The sequence below is a fragment of the Paramisgurnus dabryanus genome, chromosome 24 (genome assembly GCF_030506205.2).
Source record: "Paramisgurnus dabryanus chromosome 24, PD_genome_1.1, whole genome shotgun sequence".
Classification (NCBI taxonomy): domain Eukaryota; kingdom Metazoa; phylum Chordata; class Actinopteri; order Cypriniformes; family Cobitidae; genus Paramisgurnus; species Paramisgurnus dabryanus.
In genome coordinates this window covers 7688725-7710775 of record NC_133360.1, presented here as the reverse complement: position 1 = coordinate 7710775, position 22051 = coordinate 7688725, and the positions used below count along the sequence as shown (strand labels likewise).

General features: G+C 38.4%; 1 protein-coding gene across 1 annotated transcript in view; it reads left to right on the top strand.

The window, feature by feature from the left end:
* insrb (insulin receptor b) overlaps positions 1 to 21752 on the top strand; it is a 72986-nt gene extending 51234 nt beyond the window's left edge. The window contains exons 3-21 of the mRNA XM_065244542.2: positions 4348 to 4669; positions 6650 to 6789; positions 9364 to 9508; positions 9656 to 9870; positions 9953 to 10079; positions 10229 to 10479; positions 10924 to 11085; positions 11156 to 11354; positions 12998 to 13263; positions 13373 to 13521; positions 14356 to 14512; positions 14589 to 14682; positions 14771 to 14838; positions 15019 to 15248; positions 15335 to 15445; positions 15527 to 15686; positions 15873 to 16002; positions 16211 to 16345; positions 17194 to 21752. Coding sequence (XP_065100614.1) covers positions 4348 to 4669; positions 6650 to 6789; positions 9364 to 9508; positions 9656 to 9870; positions 9953 to 10079; positions 10229 to 10479; positions 10924 to 11085; positions 11156 to 11354; positions 12998 to 13263; positions 13373 to 13521; positions 14356 to 14512; positions 14589 to 14682; positions 14771 to 14838; positions 15019 to 15248; positions 15335 to 15445; positions 15527 to 15686; positions 15873 to 16002; positions 16211 to 16345; positions 17194 to 17548 — 3416 coding nt within the window. The 3' untranslated portion in view covers positions 17549 to 21752. The remainder of the gene's footprint in view (positions 1 to 4347; positions 4670 to 6649; positions 6790 to 9363; positions 9509 to 9655; positions 9871 to 9952; positions 10080 to 10228; positions 10480 to 10923; positions 11086 to 11155; positions 11355 to 12997; positions 13264 to 13372; positions 13522 to 14355; positions 14513 to 14588; positions 14683 to 14770; positions 14839 to 15018; positions 15249 to 15334; positions 15446 to 15526; positions 15687 to 15872; positions 16003 to 16210; positions 16346 to 17193) is intronic.
* The last annotated feature ends 299 nt before the right edge of the window (positions 21753 to 22051 follow it).

The window sequence follows — 22051 nt, the reverse complement described above, 5'->3', positions numbered from 1 at the left end:
GGGAGACGACGCAGCGACTGCGTTTGTGTATGCGTGGAATGCTAAGAGACTGCGCCCGTCTGCGTGCATGCTCGCTCCTGCCTGCCCTTGTGTATTATTCCAGCGTGTTGCTCTGCATCCGTCTGCCGGCGCGTCGGGGGTTAACCAGGGGCGGATCTTTCAGTCTGTTGGAAGAGGCCATTGAATGGCTGCCTTCCACGGACAGCAAAAACATTGGTTAAGGGTGAGGGTGGGTCTGAGGCTGGAGCGAAAATCCGGACCGGATCGGGAGTCTGTTTTTGATAGCATTGTTGCTGATGAGTAGAGGCTGGCCTACTATTGAATTCCTCATGTTATGCATTTTTATAAAAAATAAATAAAAAATAATTTAACTGCGGTTATTCTTAATTTTTCCTATACTCTGTACCTGCATTAGGGCTGCTCAGTTATGGGCAAAATTATAATACAAAAACTATGTTTGTTGTTTCTTTTTTTTTTTTTTATTATGTTTTAAATCTAAACTTTTGTTTTCTGAGTTATGAGAAAGTTAATGAAATTTGTGATTGCTAGTTATATTTAACAATGAAAGGTCAATTCGAGTGCATTGCATGGTGGGATACGGTGTCTCGTGCAGTGTGCTTCAGTACATTTGCCAAAGGTACCAGGTCATCTGGACTGAAAATCTGGATTGCGTGAAGTTGACAATGCATACTGAAAAAAACAGTAGTACGCTATTCCAAACATGTTTCTGGAACGCTGTGGTTTGCCCCAGTGTCGAGTCTTTGGTGTGGTCTATCAGGCAGCTTGTGTGAGTGTTTGCTGTTTGAAAGGGAAGATGACTTACAGCCGGCTGTATTCATTTATTTTCACACCCTACGAAGCACAAGCTTCACTTCCAGATGGCCCTGCGGCCAAGCAAAACTCTGAATCAGTTCCTTTCTGCAATGATGAAAGGCAAAGAACTGCCAGTGATGATGATGACCTCACATTGCCTCTCCGTGCAGCTCATCCTGGCTTTTATCAAACGTGCTGATTTTAATGATGACGTTCATTTGCAGATCATCGTGTGGTTTTGTTGCACTGTGCCATTATTACAACGATAGTTATCCGAATTCTCATTTACTGTGAAGGTTTAGCCTAGTGATGCATTTGGACCGAAAACGAAAAATAATGATGCACGAAAATGGTTTATTTTTAAAAACTTAATATTTTTGAACAGTTTTCTGTATATTTGTATAATAAATAAATATATATTATTAGGGCTGCCTAATGATTAGTCACGACTATTCGTTTGCAGAATAAAAGTTTTGTTTACATAATTATTATACACAGTACATCACCAAATATTATGTATATATAAATACAAACACATGTATGTATAATTTTAAGGAAAAAATAAATTGATTCAATAAATAGTTAAATTTATATATGATATAAGTTATATGTAAATATAAAAATGTTTATACACATGCAAATATTTTCTTTTTAATATATACATTAGAGCTGCAACTATCGACTATTTTTTCAACCGATTAATCTATCGATTATTTTTTCGATTAATCGAATAGTCTAATGATTTTTTTATACATATAATTCCCCAACAAATAATAAATGTAACATCTGCCATTAACGCCAACGTTTTATTTAAGCATTTTCTTAATTAAACAAACACACAAACCAAAATTTTCAACATGAAAAATAAAGTGGCAGTGCCACTTTAAAAGAGGCATTATTCACTTTAAACAATAAAATAGGCATATATTAATATTTTAAACATTAGTTTATTATTAGTACATGCATTAACTCAGCATTAGTTCAGACTGAAGTAAAAATAAGTTCATTGTGATTCATGAACCCTTATATAAAATGTAATGGTTATATTATTACTGTTAATATTATTACTATTAGTAGTACTGCATTCTCATTTAACTTTAACATTTAACTTTTCTTAAGTTCCGGGTAAAAAACAAGTTCAGTTAGTATGATCTTCTAATATTTTATAAACAGCGTTTACGCCGCTGTTACTTTAAATAAACGCATGTCAGGAATACCTTACAAGACGAGCTTCTGTAATATCTGCGCACATATTCGCAAAAAAGACGTTCATTGGGAACTCCGCACTGCCAGCTGGCTTTCAGTGCACGCGGGCACATGCCTATCAGTTCTCAATGTGACAGTAACTTATTATTTCATAACTTCTTAATATAAAAACAGTCCTGCTCTTTATTTACTGTTTCAACATACTGCCCAGAAGCGATGCAATGTCGCGTCTGTCAGGCGTCTCGCAGCTCGTATTAAACGAAGATGTAAACGCAGCTGTATTAAGCACAATATGTATTGATTCTATTGTTGTATAAAAACATACTGTAATAGTTCAAATTCTTACGCTGACGTCTCGTCATTTTGAGGTCGGAGAGCCCCAGGTTTTCTTCTTTTAAGATGATCATACACAGGTGTTGCGCTGCTGTGGTATGCCATTTCAGTTTTACACAGTATGTGTTTTATTTGGTCTCTGCTTAAAGTATTCCCACACTTTTGATCGCGTTCTGTCTGTTTGGTATAACACTTGTATCACCCGGTCAGAGCTGAAGCCGCCTTCATTTCAAAATGTAAACAGTGCGACGCATCGACGCATTTCCGGCAAATCGACGTAATTACGTAATCGACGTAATCGACTACGTCGACGCGTCGTTCCAGCCCTAATATACATGCATGTGTGTGCATTTATATATACATAATTATTATACACATTACACAAACATTTAATATGTAAACAAAAACTTTTATTCTGCAAACGATTAGTCGCGACTAATCGTTAGGCAGTGCTATATTATATAACTATGTTAGGCAGTGCTATATTACATAACTATATTTTATCTATAAGGCCAAACGTTCTCAGCTTTTTGGCTGGAAAGAACACGAGATCCTGTATAATTTTGTGAAATATTTGAGAAAGTAAGGGGGTGTACGCATCCTCACTTGGATGTGACGGGATAAAAGGGCGGGGAGATATTTTTTAGCTTGCATTTTCGGCGGTGTGTGGGGGGGTTCGGCCCGAAACCAATGATGCCATTTTAGGAATGAAAATTTTCCAAGTAACGATATATCTAAATATAATTTCCACCTCTTGATTGATTGAAAGGTGACTTTATTTTGCCACATTTTTAAAAAACACACGATTTATACAGAACAAAAAATAAGGCCTAGTGACGACACTTTTTATTAAATGAATACTTGTATTAGAGCTGCATAACGATTAATCGCAACTAATCGTTTGCAGAATAAAAGTTTTTGTTTATTTGTTTATTGTTTCTGTTCATTGTGTATAAAAATTATGTGCGTAATATATGTATATATATTTTATATTTATAAATAATTTATATTATATGTAAATATGAATACTTAAAATATACATATAGTTTTTTTCTTAATAATATACATGTATCTGTGTGTATTCATATATTTGTATTTTTATTTACATATTACATTTTTAAAATTAAATTATTAAACACACATAAACACATATATGATGTAAACAAAAACTTTAATTCTGCAAACGATTAGTTGCGATTAATCGTTATCCAGCCACAAAATCTATGCGCGTTTTGACATTAACTGTAATTTATTTCATCTTCGGCACAAATATCGCAATAATATTCAATACATTGCCCAGTCTATTTTATCATAAAAAAATTCCGAACATTTTATAATAGCATTTGTTGTACAAAATATTTCTAGTCATTTTTTAAATTGTAAAAATATTATAATTTAAGTTATGAATGTTTTCCATGTAATTTTGGGGGATTTTTTTGTCTGTTTGTTTTGTGTACAATTTGTATTATGATCATTTATCAAATTTAAAATATGAGTTTTTTTTAGAGCCACTTAGTTTGTTATAAGCAAAAAGGATGTGGAATCTGTAAAAGCTCATCCAAGAACTCTTTTTCCCTTTTAAAAGACGTTTAAATTTTAAAGTTTTGCTTAAAAATGTTATATGTGCTGTACGGATCACCAACCTTTTTGTGAGCAAGGGCTACCACAATGGATAAAACAATCGGGAGGGCTACTTTTTGATATAGTCTACTCAAAACTTTTTTGTTTTCCTTGATTTTATTTTATTTGACTTGTTGATATGTTTTAGTATTGTTTAAAATGTTAACATACATAAACCAAGCCAAGCTAATATAAATAATGTAATAAATAAATATCACAATTGAGAATCACGTTTGGAGACCCCTATGATATATAATATGTCACTTTTTTTGTATTGAGTTATTCTGTATTACTTAAAGGCCTCTATGAATCTCTAAATCACTGAACGAATGTAATGGTTGTGTTTGTAACGTCCGTTTTTTGTTTTTCTCACAGTGTGCCCTTCCGAATGCAAGCACGGCGCCTGTACACCCCACAAGGAGTGCTGTCACGAACAGTGTTTGGGCGGCTGCTCCGCTCCAGGGAACGCAACCAAATGCGTGGCCTGTCGAAAATTCCTGTTGGGAGACACTTGCGTTGAGCACTGTCCGCTAGGCTACTACACCTTCAAGGGATGGCGCTGCGTGTCCTTTAAATTCTGCCAGGACCTTCACAATCAGTGCAAGGCCAAGAGTGGCGATTGCCATGAGTATGTCATTCACAACGGAGCCTGTTTGCCAGAATGCCCGTCTGGATACACCACCATGAATTCTACCACGTATGTACTAGTATTGTGATTTTAATAAATTTAGCATGAAACTCGATTACTTTCTAAATGCTTTTCTTGTTCAGCTTCGTAAATGATGAAACTTCTTTTGTTTTTAAGGGTTTAAATTTCTTTACCAGTCTTTGTGATGTTCAGTCTTTGTGAATCTTGCTCAGTAGGCACAAATTATTTCTAGCTTGAGCTGTTATTCGTTTTGATTGTCTTGCGAATTAGCAAACCAGCCGCTACGCTCAACCTGACAAAGTATAAATGCAACAGCTTTTCATCTTGACAGTCATGGCAAATGAACATAAGCAGATTATAATGACTTGTGTCAGGTTAAGAGCGGCATAAAATGCCACCCTGATTATTTCGTCTGCGCCGAGCAGAATCGTAATGAGCCACTTTGGACAAGAGAGGCGATTTACAAAACAAACTTGCGTGTCAGAAGCCCTTTTTTATTCCAAAAGCTTGAGCTCATGTCGGCTTGCATGTCCAGCTTCATGTGTGGCTGTTACTAACGGACGAATAAACAGAGAATTAGCGCTGCAAACTGAGGCCTGCGCTGGTAAACTGCAGCCTCGCGGCAACAATAGCGGCCTTTGTTTGCTTGCAACCGGGTCTCGGGCTGCTTTGTGAAGGTGGCCGTTTTGGGAATTCCTTTGTCTCTGCGTTTTAGGGATCACGGTTTAGGATGACGCTTTTCCAGGAATTTTGTTTTGAATGACGTAACTCACTTGATTTTTCCGTCCGGCCACCTTTCGTCCCTCTGAACGGCAGTCATGTTGTATTAAGTGTCGGTCTGTGACAGCGTGCCCCATCCTTTCATACTGCTCCCACTGTTTTCCTCCCCATTGTTTTCCAAAAAGATGGCACAGCTGGGAAACATTCAGTGGCACTTGGGTTGAGATGTAAAATTGGGAATGTACAGTCGATTTGGATCACCTTAATGTGGGTGGTGTGTATTTCCAAAACTGGAAGTGGAATTAAAATGCGGAATTATGTTGGAAAGAAAGAATCAATTCAGATTCGTAATGACGTATTGCCCCTTTCCTGAGCATTTCAATTTCTTCTTTAATTGAGAAAAGTCAGATATAACGAAGAGAATATTGTGGTGGTAGATGAATTCCCAGTTTGGGATTTTTAAAAGTGTGTTGTAGGGCAAAATAAATTTGGAAAAACAGCGGTTGATTCACCTGCAACCCTTGCTGCATTTTAGCAACATTTGAGCGAGATTACATAACGTTATTATCTTGGGCTTTAGTTGTGCACTCAAAAACCTTTTCTTAAAAAAAAAAAGATCAAATTAAGCAACAGAATTATACAAATCCTCTACGCCACAGGGACTACTTATGTTGACTTTCCACCGTATCTTGTTTCATTCCATGCAGTTTGGAACGAAACCGTTAAAGTTGCGTCAGACGGCCTTGTTTTGGCCCGCTCGTCTCGTCACTTGGCTCCACTACGCAAAACGCTGAAAAACCAAGTTGGTTGTTTGCCACAGCATGGCGGTTGCGTACTGCAAGGCGCTCCTGTAAAATTCCGTATCTGGAAAGGTGCCTGAATATTCAACCACTGAAGGCAATGCATTCTTCTGAGTTTATGCCAACACAACTATCCTTGGTATTTTGTTTTGTCTCAGTGGAATTGTGTTTTCGTCTTTGTCCTTGATGACCCCTACGGATCGTCTGTGTGACTTTTACAATTGTTGCTCTGTTGTTCAAAAACGTACACGCGTAAACGTAAATGCAACAAGTTGCGCCATATTGGGGAGGTTGTTACAAACATGGAAATAACCTTGCAGGTGACATAATTTGGTATGCGGGCAACAATGTGTTTGCCTAGAGGCAATCACAAGAAATTGCAAAACTGATGTGTTATGAGATTACAATAAATGCATATATGGAGTGCACCAGTGAGGCATGTTTACTTATTTAACATTGTAAGCTTTGTTTTTGTTCATATAAACACTGCTGTCTTGGATTTTTTTAGGCTGAATTGTAGGCCGTGTGCAGGACGCTGTCCCAAACTGTGCACAGGATTGAAGACGGTGGACTCAGTCACCGCTGCGCAAGCTCTGCGTGGGTGCACGGTGCTCAATGGGAGTCTGATCATCAAAATCCGTGGAGGAAGTGAGTATCGATGTTGTCCATTTATATTCTTCAAAACTCCCTCATGACATTTATTGCAAATATATCATATTTCAGATTTTACACAGATTTTCCCTGTTACGGACTCATGTCCAGTTCAACTTTTAACCCAAATTGTTAAGCCTAACAAATTTTATTAAGTTGTGCAGACATTTTAATACTTGTATTAAAATACTATACTATAGTACTATAGTTCCCAACAAACGTTAGAAACGTTTTTAAAAAATATGTGTGACAAATTATAAGCCTTTTATACATTTTAATTGCATATGTTTAATATAGGGCTCTCAAAAGATTAATTGTTAATTATTAATTGATTAATCGCATACAAAATAAAAGTTTTTTGCATAATTTATGTGTGCACACTGTGTAATTTTATTTATATATATATAAAAATTTAAATAGAAAATATAAAAAAAAAATTATATATATATATATATATATATATATATATATATATATATATATATATATATATATATATATATATATATATATATATATATATAAATATAAATTTTTATTTAGTTTTTATATTTTTATTTAGTTTTTATATTTAATATATATTTAATAAAAAAAAAAATTACATTTTTTAAATATATTTATTTGTTTATTTATTGAATTGTATAAACACATGAATTATTTAAACACACACACACACACATATAAATTTAAGAAATGTTTTATTTATATATTGTTTTCTATTTATATAGAATATATAAAAATATAAACAAATATATATATAAATGTTTCTTAAATACATACATGAATGTGTGCATATTTTTTATACATAATAATTCCACACAGCACAAACATAATGTTATGCAAAAAAATACTTTTATTTTGTATGAGTTTAATCTAGATTAATCTATGCCCAGCACTAATATTTATATATATTTTGATATATTTTATAATATAAATATAAATAAAAATATACCAAAATAAATTTTTTCCTAAATTTATACATGCATGTGTGTATTTATATATACATATTATATACACAAAGCACAAACACATATTACGCAAACACAAACTTTTATTTTGTTTATGATTAATCACGATTAATCTTTTGACAGTCCTTGTTTAAAGTGCCCATATTATGAAAAACTCACTTTTTCTGGGTCTTGGGGTGTTATTTTGTGTCTCTGATGCTCCCACACGCATACAAACTTGGAAAAAAATCCATCCATGCTGTTTTGAGTGAGATACAGGTTTCTGAATGTCCTCTGCCTTGAGTCTCAGATTGCGGGAGTTCAAACTCAGCTCCGTTGTGACGTAACAAAAAGTTTCGTCACATTCAGTTTGAATTTTCCCGCCCACCACCCCACTCGCAGGTCTCCACCCACCAGGTAGCTAGAGAGCATAGAGCAGTCACTTGAATGAGACCCTCTGTGCTGTTATCATGTCTCACGGAAATAACAGCGCTATTTGGATATTATGGATTATACTCCCGCCTACTTTTAAAAACAAAGTTTTAACTCGTGGTTATTGGAACCCGGAGTAATCTTATATACAGTGTGTTACGACGCAAACAGTCCTCAGATTGTAGGCGATAAGACCTTCATGCGAAATCTGATGTAAACAACAGACTATGTATCTATATTTCACGGAGTATAAGCATTTGTGGACAAAATTGGTAATTGGATGTATTTGATTGGACTTTCATGGATCATTCGCACATCTGAAACAGACTGGATTCGATTCGCGATCTTTGTATATCAACAAAAAAAGGTAAGAAGTCACGTTGTATTTTGCATGTTGTCATCTTCTGTCACAAAATACTACATTTATGATGCTAGAGCTAAAAGCTTTTTGCCAAACTAACCGAGACCGTACGCCCCGGCTTTTCTGACGAGGCGAGCCTCTAATAACTTTAAGGTCCGCATAGATATTTACACGGTCCGGACCTCCCGCTAGCTTCTAGCAATTAGCACGCGGTCCACAAGCAGTATACATCCCCCGCCGGGTCTTAATTTCTGTAATTTGCGAAAATAATGCGTTTGAAAATGTTTTATAATGGGAATATGTTAGCATTGTCCAGGGAAAACGAGTTTATTGTTGTGACTGCTAACGTAACATCACAATTTACTCTGGAATCATTGTGTGTCATGAGTTTCTTCTCCTGTAGTGTACTTATTAGTGATACTTTTCTGCATGATTTGTCTGTTGGCAACATAAACCGTTAATAATAATAATATATAAAATAATAACACAGTATGGTCTGTACTGCTCACGATACCACTGAGCATGCGCACGATCACATGACGTTAGTAGTGGGGCGTGATCAAAGGAGCAGTAGCTCATAAATATGTAAGACTAGCTCAAAACGGCACAATCTAAACTGCCCTGAAAAAGAGGCTACTAGAGATGGGTAACAATCTTTTCCTACAAGCTTTTTCGAGCAAACAACTTTTGAAACATGCTTGATGGAACTCATACACCGATATAACTTGGGGAAAAGCAGTCATAAGATGGGCACTTTAATACATATATTTTACTTTGAATAAGCATTGGGTACATGCCTATTGGGTTGAACGTTTTTGTTCTGTTCCTCAGATAATATTGCTTCCGAGCTGGAGTCCAGTTTGGGTCAACTGGAGGAGATCACGGGCTACCTGAGTATCCGCAGGGCGCATGCCCTCGTCTCGCTTTCCTTTCTCCGCAAGCTTCGCGTTATTCGCGGCGAAACCCTGGAACTTGGGTAAGACCAGTAGAAATCGTATTTATTATCTATTGACATGAGACGATACGGCACACTTTCGTTAATCGAGTAAACGGATATCAAATGATTTATCAATCCAGATGATATTTTGGTCTTGATTTATAAGTGCATTATATGTTCTTACAGGAACTTTTCCTTCTACGCCCTGGACAACCCGAACCTGAGACAACTTTGGGACTGGTCCAAACACAACCTGACCATCACTCATGGCCGGATGTTTTTCCTCCACAACTCTAAGCTCTGCAAATCTGAGATCCTCAGAATGGAAGAGGTCACCGGGACCAAGGACAGGAGACCCAAAAACGATATCAACATCCCTACTAATGGAGACCAGGCATTTTGTAAGGCTCACGTTATCTATCATATCATTTTGCAGTACGACCTTCATGTCAAACCAAACATAATACCGATCGTCTTTTACAGGTGAAAATCAAGTCCTCCGGTTTAGTCAGATCCGCACAACTCACAACATGATCTACATAAGGTGGGAGGCATTCTGGCCACCAGATTTCAGAGATCTGCTGGGATTCATGGTCTTTTATAAGGAAGCGTAAGTGTTTACAGCAACAGAATTGAACTTTAGCTGTTCCTTATAAATTTTTCGGGTCGCCAATGATATATTAGGTTTACTGACCACTATATCAACCATTAGGTCACTTACTAGTTAATAATAAAGTTTTATATTTCTCTTCCTTTCAGGCCTTTTAGGAACGTGACCGAATATGACGGACAGGATGCTTGTGGATCTAACAGCTGGGCAATTGCCGATGTGGAGCCTCCTCTACGCGGCGCTGAGAGCAACGGCATGAGAGAGCCGGCCTATCTCATCATGCCCCTCAAACCCTGGACCCAGTATGCCATCATGGTCAAAACGCAGCTCGCCGCCTCCGACGACCACCAGGTCCGCGGGGCCAAGAGCAACATCATCTACGTCCGCACCAATGCAACCAGTAAGATTCATAACCATGACCTAAGCGAGTGTTTTCCAATTCTGGTCCTCGAGTACCCCTCCCAGGATGTCTCCTTTTTTAAAACACCTGATTCAACTCATCAGCCTTCTTCCATAATGGTTCACATGTCTCCCTAACAAGCTGATGAATTAAATCAGGTGTGTTAGATAAGCAGACATCTACAACTTTCTGGGAGGGGGTAAGTGAGGACCAGGATTGGGAAACGCTGACCTAAGCAAAGGATTGGTCCTGTAATAAATGCTGACATCCTTGATGCTTTTGTGGCCAAGAGGTGTTCGCTTGCTTTTCTCACCGTTGATTAGCATTTTATTTGGGGGGTTTGGTGCGTTGTGGGAATTCAATGACTCGTGAAAGCTTGTCATCCGAGAACGCTAGTTTTCCCGCATGGCTTGACGTTGTCCCGCTCTGTTTCCACTGTAACAGAACCCTCGATACCTCTGGACCCCAACTCCTTCTCCAACTCCTCCACGCAGATCATTCTCAAGTGGAAGCCGCCCTCCGATCCCAACGGAAACATCTCCCACTACCTGGTCTCCTGCCAGAAAAAGGAAGAAAACACCGAGCTCCTGGACTACTGCCAAAAAGGTACGTCTGCAAATTTTTAAAGATGAGCTCCTTGAGACTTTGATGTCAAGTGTCCTCTATCTTTGTACAGGGATGAAAGTTCCATCCCGCACGCCAACCCGCTACGGCAGTGAGGAGGAAGAAAAGTGGAATAAAACCGACATGCCCGGCCAGACTGGTCCATGCTGTACCTGCCCCAAAACGGAGACCCAGCTGAAGAAAGAAGCTGAGGAGTCAGAATTTCGCAAGACGTTCGAGAACTACCTCCACAATGAAGTCTTTGAACCCAAGTATGATGCAATACAATTGCTCCTGTTTTGTCATATGTTGGGACCTGGTCAAAATCATGTGTTATGTTGTGAAGTCGTTGCTTAGAATTCCCATAGGAATATTGAATTCCGGGGCATTTCAAAAATTCCCTTATCTGGGTGACATGAAACCCCTATGTCCAGAAACACGATCTCATTGATTCGGATAATTGCTGTCTTGTGTTCTTTATGTTTGCAGGCCTTCAAAGATCACTATTCAATAAGTTTACAATAGATAGAAGTCCAGCCTAGCATTTTTCTTCTTCTTCAAAACTTTAAAACTTTTTTAGCACTTCCAACCATGGTGTTTAACCCTGGAGAACCCAAGAACCCTTCATCATAGCAACTCAATTCAACATTAGCCAAATTTGGCCAGTGGGTTCTCCAGGGTTAAGGAAAAGAGTAGATGTGTATTTTCAAGAAATTGCAGCCACATGATGTCCACCAAGAAGTCCCAACAAGTCCCTCATTTTCACGGTGGCTTTACTAAGCAAAGTCACAGATGTTTTTGACCCCAACATGTTTTTTTTTCTGTTTGCAAGCCGCTGGATGTGGTACACCTTGTGCATTTCCTTTTTGAAGCATGCAGTTTGGTTTAATGGTTTCCTCCTGTGAAACCCATCATAGAAACAGTCCAGTCCCGATATTATCATCAGATGTGCTGGTCTGGAGCGCAGCCATGTGGGCTAATATCTCCTCAGTAACGTTTCTCCCTTGGTTTCATTTTGTTTTGGGTTGAACGAAGAGAATGGTGTAGTATCAAATGTGCCCTATTGCGATACTGAGCCTCTCAAAGATCTATGGCTCCATCTACTGTTTTTTAAGTGTATTTGTTTTAAACAGTGAACTGGCTTTCTGAGATTTCAAAGCATGTTTTTTAAGATCATACCCTACTGAAAAATCCAGCAAAGACCAGCATAAGCTGGTAGCTGGTTTAAGGTTCCATTAGCTGGTCTAAGCTGGTCCTCCCAGCCTGGCAAAGCTGGTCAAGCTGGTGGGTCCGCTTGTCTTCCAGCCTGACCAGCTAAGTCCAGCTAGACCAGCTTAAAAAGTGACCAAAACACGGCTAGACCAGGTTGCTACACCAGCAATACCATCTAAAACCAAGCTGGGAGACCAACTAAAACCAGCTTATGCTGGTCTTAGCTGGATTTTTCAGTAGGGTAGTTTGCTAACTATTGTTCTTTGCTCTACTGAAAAGCTCCCATCCTGGTTTTAGCTGGTAAAGCTGGTATAGCAAGCTAGTTTTAAGCTGGTCAGGCTTGGAGACCAACTGACCCGCTAGCTTGACCAGGCTGGAAGTCCAGCTTTGCCAGGCTGTGAGAACCAGCTTAATCCAGCTACTTCCATCTTAAACCAGCTAAAACAAGCTTCCAGCCTGGTCAAGCTGGTGGGTCAGCTGGTGTCCCTGCCTGACCAGCTAAAAATGTTCACCCACTACACCAGCTAAAACCAGGCTGGGAGACCAGTTAAACCAGACAACCAGCTTCGTTATTATCTGGTCATTTTTTGTATGGTGCGCCAAGTCATGACCTTAAAATCATTTAGCATTGATTTTCGAGGTATCTCCAGAAATCGATTCCCTCTGCTCTGATACTCACATTTTCTTTTACCTCAACCCACAGACCCAGCCGGCGACGTCGCTCGGTGGGCGTGGCCAATGCCACCGTACCGAACTTTCAGATAACGCCTACCAGCCTTTTCGACATTACCCCTACTCCGACCACGGGAGGCAAAATCAGGAGGTTGGTCAGTGCCAAAGAGGCCACCGTCATCTCCAACCTGCTTCACTTTACCAACTACAACATTGAGATCCAAGCTTGCAACCATCCCACGGATCAGAGCCGCTGTAGCTCGGCTACATACGTCAGCGCTCACACTTTGCCTGAAGGTAGTATATACTAAACGGTTACCATTAACACGATTTAAAGGTGCTGTGTAGCAAAGATTTGAATTCATGTTCTTGTGAGTCAGCTTCTTTTTATCAATTGTGTCCCTAGCAAAAGCAGATGACATCGTTGAACCGGTGACACACGAAATGCTTCCAGATGAACCGGAGTTTGTGCATATCAAATGGCAGGAACCGAAAGCGCCCAATGGAATGATCATACTGTACGAAGTCAAGTATCTCAGGATGTCCGATAACTACGTAGGTGTTTTTTATTGTTCGTCTGAAATTAACGCAACAGTGGAAACTTGGTATTACGGGTTGCTCTAGAATTCTTGATTCTGATTGGTTATGCTGTGATCAAGTACTGGAATTGATAATTGTGTCAAGGTCAGAATATAAAATTTTCACTACACCCTTATCTTGCCCAAGAGGTTATTGATAGCGATACTATTATAATATCTATTAAATTTTCAAATTATTAACAATAATGCTATTCGCCAAATTCGTTTTTATTTGTTTCATTTGTTTTGTACGAGTTCTTTGAATATTTTAATACATTTTTTGTTTTATTAAAGCAACACTATGTAGTTTCCATGTAAAAATGACTTACAGCTCCCCCATGTGGTTGAAAAGCGCAACAGTGCCTGGTATCAGACACTCTTCTGCAGGCAGGGGGAGGGGCGGGGCTGTGTTTCCTACCCTCCACCTCCACTTTCAGAGTGTGCTTGTAGCAGCTAGGAGGCTGCTCAGGTTGCAGCAACAGTACAATTTGTCCAGTTAAAAGTTGTTCTATCACTGAAATAATTTTAGAGACATTATTTAAAGGTAAAAAAACTACTTAGTGTTGCTTTAAAATGTTCTACTTATGATTCTTTGGGTGGTCTACACTTTTGGCAAAGATGTGTTTTAGGAACCAGAATGAATGGTAGTAGGACTTTTGTTGCTATGGCAACAGCATGAACTTATACTAGAAACTAGAAAGACATCAATGAAGTAGCTGATCCTATGTGTGCAAGTCTTTTAGTAGGAAGCCCTACTTATCGTCAAGTATTATTTATTGTTGACTTTTCCTACTTATTTTCAATGTCCTAGGAGGATCAAATATGCGTGTCGAGAATCAATTATGAGAAGCACCAGGGATGTCGATTAAGAGTGGGGTATCCTGGGAATTATAGTGTAAGAATCCGCGCTACCTCGCTGGCCGGCAACGGCTCCTGGACCGAACCAACATACTTCTTCATTCCAGACAGTAAGCTTGACCGTTTCACTGTTTCATCTTTTGTGCTTGTTACATTTCAGTCTCTAATTCGATATGCGTTTTGCAGGGGAAATGAACATGAAAATCATCATCGGTCCTGTCATCTGTATCCTCGTACTGCTGATTCTGGCCTTAACAGTCGTCTTTGTTCTTAGGAAGAAGTATGTAGAAACATATCTTATTGCATGTGATTTAATGCCGCTATTTAGCAGAGATAATGGTCTGAAATATTCATGTCTTTTTCTTCAGGCAAACTGAAGGACCGACTGGACCTTTGATTGCATCCTCGAATCCAGAGTACTTAAGTGCAAATGATGGTAAGTCAAAATTATGTAGGCTACGTCAACACTTGATATTAGGTTTAGTTTTAAACGCTGGCAGTAAAATTTGGTCACATAATTAGTTTTATTAAAAACATTACCATTAATTGTTGACTTAGTTGTTGTAAGTGGCAGCACTTGACTGAAACGTAGTATTAAGTTTTTCTCTGTGCTCAGTTTATATTCCAGACGAATGGGAGGTGCCCCGGGAGATGATCAACGTTCTTCGAGAACTCGGTCAAGGATCTTTCGGGATGGTTTACGAAGGCATCGCCAAGGACATCATAAAGGGCGAATCCGAGACGCGAGTGGCCGTGAAAACCGTCAACGAGTCGGCGAGCCTGCGCGAGAGGATCGAGTTCCTCAACGAAGCGTCTGTCATGAAAGCTTTTAGTTGTCATCATGTGGTGAGCACTTCATACGCCAACCATCACGACTGTAAATGTTCGTTAGCATTTTAGACGCTAAAATTGCTTGTTTTATCTTCATCTAGGTTCGTTTGTTAGGCGTGGTTTCTAAAGGACAGCCGACATTGGTTGTGATGGAACTGATGACCCACGGAGATCTGAAGAGCTACTTGCGCAACCTCAGACCTGATGCTGAGGTAAGTTGTCCATCCACTTATCTTACATATGTGTCTATTAAATTATATGCAGTCATTAATTTGTTTTGTTTTTTTCATAAGAATAACCCAGGTCGTCCACCACCTACCTTGAAGGAGATGTTTCAGATGTCAGCGGAGATAGCAGATGGCATGGCTTACCTCAACGCTAAAAAGTTTGTGCACAGAGACCTGGCAGCCAGAAACTGCATGGTGGCCGAAGATTACACGGTGAAAATAGGAGGTATAGAAAAATACATTTCTAGTTTTTGGACCTGTGATGTTTTAAGTTGAAGAACCAAGCGTGATGGAACGAAAATAAAAGTGACTGATGAATATTGGGACATGGCTCACGTGTCAAAAAAGATTGCATGAGCTATAAACTACATTTTAAAAGATGGTAACACCCTCTAATGTTGGCTCATTGCAGATTTTGGTATGACCCGAGACATCTACGAGACCGATTACTATCGTAAGGGTGGCAAGGGGCTTCTACCCGTCAGATGGATGGCGCCAGAGTCGCTTAAAGACGGCGTTTTCACCGCACACTCAGACTGCTGGTGTGTATTAGACTCTTGTTTACTATTATATCTGCAATATTTCTTTCTAACCAGGTTTCTTCACGGGAGAGAAACTAGCAGAAGTGTGCATTGCTAAAAAGCCAGAAATATTTGAAGAAACCAAAAGACTGAATGCATCTCCCAGGATTCATTAAACGTTCAGTCCATCTGTCAATACTGTAATATTCCCTTCATGTGTTGACTTCAGGTCTTTTGGAGTGGTATTATGGGAAATCAACACGCTTGCCGAGCAGCCTTACCAGGGACTGTCCAACGAGCAGGTCCTTAAATTCGTCATGGACGGAGGATACTTGGACAGGCCGGACAACTGCCCAGAGAGGATGTAAGTATGAGAGAATTTCTTGTCATGAACTTCCAAGTAGGTGAAGGTAGGGTTTCAAAATTCTGGGAATTTTCAAGGCTGGAAACTTTCCATGGGAATTAACGGGAATATATGGGAATTAACGGGAATATATGGGAATTAACAGGAATATATGGGAATAAACGGGAATTAATGGGAATAAACTGGGGGTATATGGGAATTAATGGGAATAAACGGGAATATATATGGAATTAACAGGAATATATGGAAATTAATGGGAATATATGGTAATAGATGGGAGTTGCCTATAACAAGAAACTTAAACATGGTTTGCAACTCTATGTGTAGGTTGGTTAAGTCCTGGATTAGCTAGTTAAGAATCCTAAAGAGGACAGTAGATCCTATGCCATGGTCCACCATCCAAAACACTATGCACTATCCAAAAAGACTTTGGCTGCATCCGAAACCGCCTACACTAGTATATAGTAGGCAAAAAGCAGTAGGCGAGTAGTGTGTCCGAATACCCAATACCCGGATGACCTACTACTTCCGGCAAGATCCCGAAGTGTTCATTCGAATGACCCTTTACTATCCCATAAGCCCCCGGGAGAGGAGTTATCCGAAGAGGAAAGAGAGGCTTTGTTTTATTTAAAAATGACCAAAAGTCCAGTTAACGACTAACTTGTTGTTAAGACGATGTATGTCCCGTGATGTGTCCAACATGGCGGATGTAGTACGTCCAAATTCATACTATCCATATTAACACTGTATCGTACCTAGTGTTTTAACGGTCGCTTAGCAGGTACTTCATCTGCGATTTCGGACGCAGCCTTTGTTGATGGTTTGTCTGGTTTGTTTTCTCTCTCCAGGCACAACCTCATGCAGATGTGTTGGCAGTACAACCCCAAGATGCGGCCCACCTTCCAAGAAATCATCGAGATGATGAAGGACGACCTGCATCCGAGCTTCCAAGAGGTCTCCTTCTTCTACAGCGAGGAGAACAAACCGCCGGAGAGCGAGGATTTCGACATGGACTTCGAGAACATGGAGAGCATTCCACTGGACCCTTCATCGTGCTCCCAAAGAGAGGAAAGCCTTAGCAGTAGAGACAACGGGCCATCCGTGGGCCTACGGGGCAATTACGAGGAGCATGTGCCCTATACGCATATGAACGGTGGAAAAAACGGGCGAATATTGTCTTTGCCCCGATCGAGTCCGTCCTAACGTTTAGCCTTTTCTTTCGTTTTTAAAAAGGACGATTTATTTTTGCAGAGGCCCTCAAAGAAATAAACGATACGAATCTCAGGTCTTTTTTGTTGTCGTTACCTTCTCGTCAGTACACTTGCATGGTTACGAGGATGCAGACTTTTCCCCCGTCAGAAACGCTTTCCGACTTAACACTTTTACGCCAAGTTTCCAAGACGGCTTGGTGTGGGGGGAAATTGAAACTGTGAACGTGACTAAATCAACCAGAAAGCTGCTTCGGCTACATCACCTCAATCAACTTCCTTTTCCCTTGGATGCTTATTTCCTGTTCCTGTTTTTTTGATGGAAATCTTTTAAAATAGTGGCCTTTTGTTACGTGGCCTATGAACACATAAAGGAGTCTATTAATGCGTGATCATTTCACAAGAACAATGACTTCATTGTGGAACTGTACGATGGCATATATTCTTTTAGAACAAACATTTGTTTTCATTGGGGAATTATTTTGTCCTGACTTCACCCGGATGTTATTTGCGTACTGGTGAAAGAGGTTTAATTTATTTGCGTTATGTTTGATTTTAACTTTTCTTTGAGCTTTTTACTCCTGTGTCCTTTATGCCGGCTGAAGGATATTTAACAGTTACGAATCGGACGGGATTTCTTCAGACTGACCAATAGCTGCTGCTGCTGCATATATAGTGGGTATTAAATATATACACACACAAATTTATATATATATATATCTATATAAAATATTGATTGGTATTATCAGTATTTTAAACGTTCACGACATCTGAACTTTTGTACATAATTCTATTGTCTTTTTCTAATGTTTTTCATCAGAGGCTTTGATTATATGATATTTTTTGCAAATTGTGTCTCTTTTTTGAAAATGCGTTGTTTTTTTATGTCTAACCAAAAAGAAAAGTGCATTATCGCGCAAGTCGACTTGCGGCGATATTCCGACATACATAGGGGGAGCATTTTTGGTTTGGTTTTGGTGGGAACGTTTAAATTCAAAATTTGAAATTTAACAAAAATAAATATAAAATTTACGCTAATTAGTTTTTTCCGATTAAAATTCAGGTTAGCCCGGAATTTTATCCTTAGAATTCTGTCTGGTGTAGTAGCGAAAGTTTTGGGAATGAAGTTAGTGGGACAAAAAAGTTAATCTTGGCCCCATTTGGCGGTTAACCTGGATTTTTAGGCGTAAAAATTAAAGTTCGCCTCTGAGGAATGCTAATTTGTTAGTTGTTAACAGAAAGTAAATTCGCATTCTTTAGTTGCACCTATAACGGAGAAAACAAATGGAATGTGCGTTTACTTTTAAATATTGGATGACATTTTAAACAAATCACTCAATAGCTTAAACATCTAGTCTCGAGTACTTGTTAAGTGTAGTTTGCATTGTTTATTGTCGGTTATTTTCGCCTCTATTGCAAATGGCCTTACTATGCTTTAGTTCTGAATAAGGGAAATCATAAAAGAAGACCAGGACGTAAACTATATTTTCAACTTTTCCTCTAAATCCCCTTCACTAAACGGAGGAAGCACTGTTAATCTTCACAGCTGATTTCTAATTTATCCACTTCGTGCCTTCTCTGATGGCAAAATATGGATTACGTTTTTACTGGACTCTCTTGATCGTCATCCAAAAATGTGCACATTTCATGTATGTGCGTGTTTGTGTTCATGTATGTAGGTATGTATGTATATTTATTTGTGGTGGTTGCGAGGGAAACGAGACGAAACAAGGATAAAATCTCTGCTTTTCGGATTTTGGACGTTTTCGCCATTTTCACTTTTTGTTTCTCGACTTGAAATGCTCTCAAGACGTTATTGCGGTAACATGGTAAAAATGTTCCTTTTCTCTGTCTTACCAGATTTGCTTTGGGTGTGTACATATCAGAAAGATTATAAAACTAGTACTACGTACAGTACACCACTACCAAGTGGGTTTTTTATTTTGCTGTAGCATTTAACAGACATCTTTACAGTTTTTCCTACGTAACGTTCAAAAAGGCAGATATTGATATTTTATTTATTTTATGATCCTCGTAATTATGTAAATCCCAGCTAGCTTTTATTACAATACTTTAAGGCGGGTAAAACGTTCGTCATTTTAGGTGTTTATTCTTTGAGACAGCTGGATAGGTCGAACATGCGGCATGTTTATTAGTGCTAATATCTTTCTGTTGGTTTTTGGACACAGTCTACCTCAATATGTTAGAAATGTATAAGAGCCGTGTTGCATCTCTTTGTAGTTATTACAGTTTCTCGGACCGATTTGGTTCGTTTCGGGGCAAGCTGAACAGCGAAAAAAACACACCTGCAATTCCCAATTCGTCCACTAGTTTAAAATTCTCACGATTTCAAAAAATGACGAATATTTTTATTATTTTAATTTTCCCTTTGCTTTGGGAAGCTTTGAACCCAAAGATTCACTTTGACAGGTCCTTTTTCGAGTCAGAGCCAGGTTATTTGTTTAAATATAATTTTAAGATTATCCCGTAGTATTTCTAAATATGCCAATATTTATTGCATAGGATGTGCTCACTGATCAGGTATTATGAGGTATTATTTCCTCGACTTTACAAAAGCACTTATTTAAATTATAAAATTTATCTTTATTAAAGCCACTGTTGTCGGTAACACTCACGTCCTTGATGTTTTCTCATTTATGCCGAAACAAATTTTTGTATTGTTGGGAAACGAATGTTTTAAATCGCCACTGAATCAGTTTATGACTCGAAAGCTCCCACAAAACCTCCTTTTATCGGCTATATAGCCGTAGTGGACGTTAAACATTTTTTTCTGATTTGCTTTGTGGATATCTTACAGGAAAAAGGTCTGATCTCTGTTGCCCCAAGTTCAAGGCTCAACTGCAGAAAATCTATTCACTGTTCCTTTGTGTTTGTTTGTTTGTTCCAAATGTGATTTTTGTCAATGTTGTGTCTTTTATTTCCCATGTGCATCTGTGTTTCTACTGTGAATTTTTCTATCAATGCCATAGTTATAGTACACACAGACTTTATCTGCCTCGTCTTTCAAATGCATCTTCTTCATAGATTTCTGGACAATCCAATGTGCCATAGAAGAAAGTTATTTCCTCAGGGGGGTAAAGTTTAGGGTTTAATTTTTTTTTTGGAGGAACATCAATTTCCACCGCTAGCGTCTACAAAACCAAACAGAAACTGCTGAAACACATTTGGATGCAAGCTGTGCGTTTTAAAGCATGTTGAATCTTTCTTTTCGGGGAATAGATCGAATGCCCCCTGGTGGACAACCAATGCGTGTCTATGGCTTTGATCCATAGTGCCTTGCACAAACCTTAGTATCCTCCAAGCCAACAAACTTTCCCCATTTTCAGAGTTATAAACCAACCTGTTGTACAAATGTGTTTTTCAATATAGATACAGATAAAGCAAACCTTAAAGGTTAACACATCTTTTGCTCAGTTATTACTGTATTGGTGTATGTGAATGATTTTCTTGTTCATTTGTTTGTTTCCATTTTCAATTAAGCTGAACCTGCCTCTACTTTTTGCTCCGGCTTGTGTGCGCTCAACAAATCGCCTAGGATAGATTCAAATCCAAAACAATTTTGGCAGCTCCCAATGTAAAAAAAAATATATAAAAAATATAATTTTGATAAATACTGTTATGCTTTCGCATAAACCCAAGTGACGTAAAAACGAAATCAGCGAGCTAGAAAACGGCAGGTTGAGCACAAGGCATTGTATGTATTTTATTGTTTTTAAAAGGAAAAAGTATTACACTTAGAGATATTAATTTCTATTTTTTTAGTCGAAATAGGGAGGGCAAATTTAATTACTTTTTTTGACTGTAAACTTTTACTATTCATGTACATTACGGATTTAACGTTATCAATGTATATAGTTTTCTTTTCAATGAAAGTGTAATGTCTTTTGTTCACGACGTTACGCTGTGATTTAGAGATATAAATGACAATGAGTTTATCGGATGAGAACCGTTCGGCGTTTGACCTCAAACGTTCTTTGTACGAACTTTTGCATTGTTGTTTTATTTGTTCGTTTATTTTTTTCATGTACAACTACTTGTTTGCCATCCAAGAAATGATTGCATATCATTTGTCTGCATTTTGTATCTGTAAATTGTCTTTGCTTTGTATAATGCGGAAAATTGGCAAATTCATAAAGGTGACCGTTCAAATAAACAATTGTTTTTCAATGTGAAAACCACTGTAGTGTCCTTACAGGTGTTTTTTGCGTAAATATAATCTACATCTTAAATTTGCCACAGATTTGATTAAAAAGTCAGGTGTATTTTATTTTACAGTGTCCTTGTTTGTAGTGTAATTAAAGTATTAAATATTAATGAATAACAACATGTACTTACTATAGGGTTGGGTTTAAGGTTGGGATTAGGTTTAGGGGTGGGGTTGGGTTTAGCTGCATGTAATTATGCATAAAAAACTGTTAATAGTAAAATCAATTACATATGTAACATGTTACAAAGACACTGTGAAATAAAGTGTTAC